The 6,984-nt window shown below is 30.1% G+C and overlaps 1 protein-coding gene across 1 annotated transcript; it reads right to left on the reverse strand.

Annotated features, from left to right (window-relative positions):
- Nucleotides 1-263: 263 nt before the first annotated feature.
- LOC139866712 (heptahelical transmembrane protein 2) lies at nt 264-6,755 on the reverse strand. The gene is made up of 4 exons (XM_071855307.1): nt 6,417-6,755; nt 6,104-6,199; nt 5,921-5,987; nt 264-1,225 (listed from the first exon to the last, which is right to left on the reverse strand). The coding sequence occupies exons 1-4, from the start codon at nt 6,638-6,640 to the stop codon at nt 542-544; spliced, it is 1,071 nt and encodes a 356-aa protein (XP_071711408.1). The 5' UTR covers nt 6,641-6,755; the 3' UTR covers nt 264-541.
- Between the last annotated feature and the right edge of the window lie 229 nt (nt 6,756-6,984).

The following is a 6,984-nucleotide window of genomic DNA, read 5'->3' on the forward strand; positions in this document are numbered from 1 at the left end:
TGTAACTTTATTTTTTCCCAAATTTTCATTCAGACATTATTTTGTGTTCCAAGGCTTGCAATAAAATCAATAAATGGTTTATGTTTCCTATATATCATATCATTACAATAAATATGATTAGTTTCATTGCCTTAATTAACATTTTAATAATTGTTATTATAAGTTATAATTGTAGCCCATTACTTACATTTCCTGCTTACTCCTATACTAGCTTTGAATACAATTTGACTTATTAAAAAGATATAAATGGACTTGTAGCCTTGTTAAGCCGTTGTTTTAAAATATATTACTATTACCATTACTGTATGAGATTTCATCTGTAAACCAATATATATGTGACCGAAATGTATAGCTTTTTCATTAATAAAATTATGTTGGATTTTATTACACGTACCATGTTACAACATATGCTAATATCAGAGTGTACTCAAAGGGGTACAAACTACAATGGATCAGTAACAACATCTCCTAAACTTTCCTTTCTAACTTATAAACCTTACAGTCAATTTAATAAGATTCAGCAACACCTATTAAGTTTCTTTCATATCCAAGCTGCTCCGGGTACACATTGGGCGGGTAAATTTTGCCACAAATTCATGATCACAAGCGTTGCAGCAGCGTGTGCAAGCGCACCACCGACCACGAAAACATGAAAAATCTGATGACTATGTCCAGCAATATCAAAAGCACCAGGCTTCCATCTTTCTGGTATCCTCTTAACATAAAACATAGCCCCAATCGAATAAAAAACAGCCATGATCACCTCATAAAGAAGCGCCATTAGTATTTTAGGGTTTTCCCAATGAAGGTAAACCGCATGTGTTGCCGGGACGATACCAGAGAATCCCATTGCTAGGAATAGGGCGGCACGGAATGATCGGTATCGAGAAGCGGAGAGTGAAGGAGAGAGAAGGGTGAAGATGGCGAGAAAACCGAGAGTAGTGATGGCGGAAAGGTAGAAGATACGGGAGAACGGGTGGCAAGTGAAAACGTAGAAGATGGGAGCGAAGAATGAGGTGACGATCATGAGAGAAATTCCTGCGTAATCGAGACGCCAAAAGAAGAGGTTGAAGGTTTTTGAGTGACAAGCGAAAAGATGGGAGATGGAGCTGCAGATTAAACAGCCCATGGCTCCTGTTAAGAACACAAACCATGGCCATTTGGGGATGGAGTTGTTGTTAATTAGTATGATTGATGGTTTTAGCATTTCTCCTGGTATTGATTCCTGCATTATATTATATCAGCATACATTATACCAATTTTCAAGTAAAACAACACTACTTCACATGATTTTTTTATCTATCTATTATTTATTTATTTTAACTTATGGATAAAATAATATTTGAAACATCCTAGCTTGTGTTTAACCTTTTATCGGGATACTATTCACACAATCGTAAATAAAGGAGTAAATAAGTTAAGGAGTAATATATATGTCGTAGATAGTTGAATATTATTTCTTAAAAGCAAATACACAAAGGTATAGCAGAGCATATTTTATTAGTTGTTTGTAATTAAATCGTCACTTCTAATAATTGTTATTTATAAGACGTAAGCTGAACATGTTGTTCTTGCTTCTTAAAATATACTTAGGTATTAGGTAACTTAAAAGATAGCTAAAAGATACAGTGACGCTGGGTAACTTTGAAAATTAACCTTAAGCCACATATATGACTATAGATGAAAAAGAAACTTAATGAAGTACAATAAAACTCAAAAGGGTTAATGATACTCGTAGTATATAATTCCTTAACTGTCATGTTTTAACTTTTCAAAGTTTTTATATTTCTATTTTGATTTTAAATATATTTATTTGTATTATATAATATTTGATGAAAATTATATGAGTGAATTGAATTTTAAATATATTTTTTATTGGTGTATAAGCAGTGGCGGATCCAGAATTTTATTTCACTGGGGGCAAAAAAAAATTTAAAGCCGTAGTAATTTTTTTGGGCAAAATATGGAGGTTTTGGGGTAAATTATGAAGGTTTTGGGACAAAATTTGAAGGTTTTGGCCTTTTGGGACAAAATTTGAAAAATTTTTGGTAAAATTTGAAAGTTTTGGGGCAAAATATGTAGGTTTTGAGGAAAAAGAAAAAAAAATCCACCAGGGGCAAAGTCGAAAAATCTAAAATTTTTACACTGAAAACTTCAAATCCACCGGGGGCGGGTGCCCCCTCCCTAATACATTGGATCCGCCTATGTGTATAAGTTTATCAACTATTATATAACACAAATAGGTATATTTTAGGTCAAAGTTGAAAAAACAAAACTTTAAAAAGTCAAAACATGACACTTAATATGGACATATGGAGTATTATTTATCTACCCCTTTTTGTCGCAATTTAATCTTCAAATTTTCAAATTAAAATCGTTTAATTCGTTAAGGGCAGAGATGTCTTTGAGCAAAGGCAAGGTAGCCAATCGCCTAGAGCCCAAAAATTTTGAAGGGCTCAAATTTTTAAATATGTATAAACTTTCTCAAATGTTTCAATTAAATTCAATAAAAATTGTCAATCAAAGTTATAATAGTGTAATTTTAAATAGTTAAATAAATTGTAAGTAATAAATAGAAAAATTTAACTATTAAAAAATTTATACGAGTTAAAAAAATTTAACGAATATAAGGGCTCATTTTTATTTTCGCCGAGGGCTGTCGAATTGTTGAGACGTCCCTGGTTAAGGGGTTATACGTGTTTTACTATTTGTAAGGTTGATGATTTAAACCTTTCAGTTTATTTTTTAGCAACGATCTTTACTTTGTAAGTTTATCTACTTCAAGGATTTTTCTAACGACAACCTTTAAGTTTGTCATTAACGCGTTTAAGTGTATTGTAAATTTCAGTTGCCGTCATATCAAAAGTCAAACTTAACCAACATGTACAATACATTTAAGTATGATAATGACAACTCTTAGATATGTCGTTAGAAATATTCATAAGTTAATTACCCACTCCATAATTTAGAAACTAAAAACAAAAAATGTATTTTAATCCTTTAAAGGGAGGTATGGATTGGGTATATGTTTCTATCAATAACCGTATCACGTGTTATGGGCCATCAAACCCATCTCACTACGACATCATAACCTTTCCTTTGTCCTTCAAACCAAATTTGTCAAAATCAGTTATAACAATACCTCAACCCGTATATTTCTTTCATTTTCTCATTTGATTTTCAACTTTTATGTACCAATAAGATTCATATCGGAATAGGATAGGATATATACTGTAACTAGTTTTATGAGCCTGTGCGTTGCACGGCAATTGTACAAATTAGTATTCGATAACGTTCGTATTGATATTTTATTAAATGTATTATACAATTACAACGACAAAATCATTTATTACTAATAATTTATTTATCGAAAGCGTTGGTATTAAATACTAACGTGAGCCCGTGCATTGCACGTCAGTTGTATAAATTAATATTCGATACGTTAGTATTGATATTTATCAAATGTATAATACAATTAAAATTAAGAAACCATATATTACTAATAACATTTGAATCGCAAACATTAGTGTTGAATACTAACGTATTGATTATCAAATTATTTACGTGACATATTATTTATTTAAATATATAAATATAGTAATCTTTAATTATGAAAATATTAAATTTAATGAATAATAATTAAAATATAAATTCGTTTGATATTGATTAATATCAATTGATAAACTATGAGTCTTTTAACTAAATTTATTTACAAATATAAAGTTACCTTTTCTTTAAAAGGTTTCCTATGTGATTGATCTACATATATTACGATTAATAGATACACCATAGATCTTATTGAGTTAATGAACTATAAATAAAATAAAGGAAAATTACATACCTATAATATATGAAGTTATTTTAGGGAGTTATTATTATTTAATTTAGTTTAATTAAAAAAATACTAATATGTAGGATTATTTAATTTAATTTAATTAAGAAAATGACACGTAAAATTATTTAATAAATAAATTATGAAACTAATTACAAAAGATTAAAAAAGAAACACCTGCACGGACCGAAACGTAATTGTGCTACTAAAATGCTAGGTGCACGTGTGCCTAAGTACCGAACACTAAGGCACAATCAAGTTTATATAAGGTTCAAATGTGCATATATATATATATAAAGGAAGATGATTCTCACACACCAACAATTGATCCATACACACAAACATACTATTATACCTTTACTTTGTAATTATGGAGGTTCAACTTTCTAGACAAATTTAGAGATATAAAGGTAAATTTTGTGCAAAAAAGTGTGTATGGATCAATTCTTGGTGTGTGAGAATCACCTCCCATATATAAAGGGAAAATAATTGGTGTTTTTTAACACCGCCTAATTTAACTGTTGTTATGTAAAATAAAAAAAGTAGGGACATATGTAAAAATAAAAATATTGAAACCTAAAAAGTACTACTACTACGTATAAGATAATTTAAAAATGATTGGTCAACAGCACGAGTAACTTATATATGCAGATATAGCTGCGTGTAGCCATTTTTATCATATTCAAAGTATTTTATGGCTTTATTTGTTTCTTTTTTTCATTGAAACAAGTTCACCAACAAAAAGCGGGTACGTGACTAAGACAAAACATGAAGCATATATATAACAAAAAGTCAAGCAATGCCTTAATTACTTTTAGTAAAATACCAACCTGATAGATTATGACCGATCGATGTAACTTATCATGTTCAACTTTTTATAGCAAAATCCCCTCACACTAAGCTATCATATCCTGTTCACCCTAATTTTCTTCTAATAATCATCAAAAACACTAAACATGTATCTATATATAGTTAGTTACGTACATCTCAACATGTTTAGTTTTGTACTACACAAATTCCTTCCTTATATTTAATTTATCAAGTAATTTATTCTGAGTTTACATTTCATCAATTTATTAGTTCATAATCTAACCATAATATAAGGTTCGCTAATTTTCATCTCACTCAAACTTACTTTGATGGGTTTTTCAAAATGTAACCTTCATGGTTGACGTTGATATGCAAAAACATACACCCTATCATACAACACTTTAAAATTAATAATTAACTGCTATATACATTACTTTTATGTCCTAAGATTTACGTTACATTTTCTGATTAAATAAGATGCTTAATTACAACGAGTCACTCTATATCATACATTCATGAACTTGAGTATTATTGTTGGGAATACAAAAGGCACCTTATCTTGATGGCACAAAAAGCACAAAATATATGTGATATTGACCAATTAAGAGAACAAGAAAATATGCGTGATGTTGACCAATTAACATGAAATTAATGAATTGAAGATATGTTTCTTTTATTATTCGCACTTTTTTTTGTTGGAGTATCAAAATTCAAAACAGAATTCGAATCCAAATCAAAACATAGATTTGACGATTGATAGCATAATGAATATTTAAATAACTTCCAGTTAACTTAATGTAAACGGGAAATGAGAAATAAGAATAAGAATAAAAACCAACGTATTGAGTAACTTTTTGTTGGTATGAGCATTAATATATCTACTATCATTTTTACGTTATCCACCATAATTATGCATTAATAAATTATACAGTACAACATGTTAATACTTGATTTATAGTGAATGGAGTAAAAATGATGATGAATATATCACTTGGTAATTGTACGTGAAGTACTGGTGCGATATTCTAAGGACCGATTGGAGGTAAAAAAAAAAAAAGTTACCTAGAAAACAATTACGAGTAATAATTAAATAAATAAAGTTACTTGTGTTATGCAACTTGCTTGGCTACTTTTTTTATCGATTGTATTTGTTAGTTTTTGAATTCGTTTATTATTTCTTAATTTTTTCATAAAATTAAGTAGATAAATAGTTGACTAATTAAATAATTAATAATTATAATTAATTAAATTAAATTAAAAGAAACAACACGTACTCACCGGCATTAACATAGAAACCAGTGAGCCATTAGCTTTCGTCATGGTCGGTGCTCCAAAACCATCACTTCTGCATATATTTTTATCAAATATTTCATCTTAAAAGTTATCAATGCACAGACTAACTCAAATATTTTAACCGTCGTCAGGTATTAAAAAATCACAAATCATACGTCATCAGCTTACCTCGAAAACAAGCTCGCGATCAATAATTCCACGTTGTCGTTGCTCAGTGAGCTCCAAATTGTTAACGACAAAAATACACAGAAGCCTACCAAATGCCTTCACAATAACATAAAATTCAAAATAAGTACAAATATACGTATACGATTCAACAAAATACAAAACGGTATACTCTAGTTAATAAAAGTATACATTACGTTAATATTTCAATTACGTTCTTATGTAAATACTTCTGTATGTACGTACATACAATAATTGTAATAATTGTATTGATTGATCAAGTGATGCAGGTTGAATCGAAAAATTAATAGCTTACGTCCATATATTTAGGGTTTCATTGTGCCATAAGAAGATGCTAGCAATTACATCTTTTAACGGCCATCCGGACCGATAATAATCCAATATGAACTCGTTATCTTTCAAATAATCCGGTAATTCGTCGTACTTTAATAACCGTCTTCCAGATCTTCCTTTACACATCGTGTCCGTACACTGCGAAGGTGTGAATCTGTTAACGACGATACCGCCGCGCCTCTTCATTCGTTGCCGGAAAGACAAAATGTAATCACTCTCTCCGGCGTTTCATTCGACGGTAATCGAAGCTCCGATCAATTGCTTACTATCTCGGAAAATAAATATACATGGAAACATATGAAGCTTTGAGGATTTTATAACCTGAAATTTGATGAGTAATGAGGATTTATTATTGTTTTTTTAATTTGTAATGTGAGTTTTGATCTAGTGTGACTAGTTGAATTGACATATTAACACGTGTCAATAGATAAATGGTGTTTTGGACCGTGGGTTGGTAGTTGAACGGTGTAGAAGATACGGAGTAGGTAGGAATGTGAGGTGGAGCTACAGGGGATTATTATGTGATCCGT

This window comes from Rutidosis leptorrhynchoides, chromosome 1, assembly GCF_046630445.1.
Source record: "Rutidosis leptorrhynchoides isolate AG116_Rl617_1_P2 chromosome 1, CSIRO_AGI_Rlap_v1, whole genome shotgun sequence".
NCBI lineage: Eukaryota > Viridiplantae > Streptophyta > Magnoliopsida > Asterales > Asteraceae > Rutidosis > Rutidosis leptorrhynchoides.

Bases quoted from the DNA above. Each gene is read 5' to 3' on its own strand.
- LOC139866712 (XM_071855307.1), bottom strand. From the start codon at position 6,640: ATGAAGAGGCGCGGCGGTATCGTCGTTAACAGATTCACACCTTCGCAG. The intron at 5,988-6,103 runs GTAAGCTGATGA...AAATATATGCAG, and splicing joins ATCGCGAGCTTGTTTTCGAG to AAGTGATGGTTTTGGAGCAC. The intron at 1,226-5,920 runs GTGAGTACGTGT...AATATAATGCAG, and splicing joins TGGTTTCTATGTTAATGCCG to GAATCAATACCAGGAGAAAT.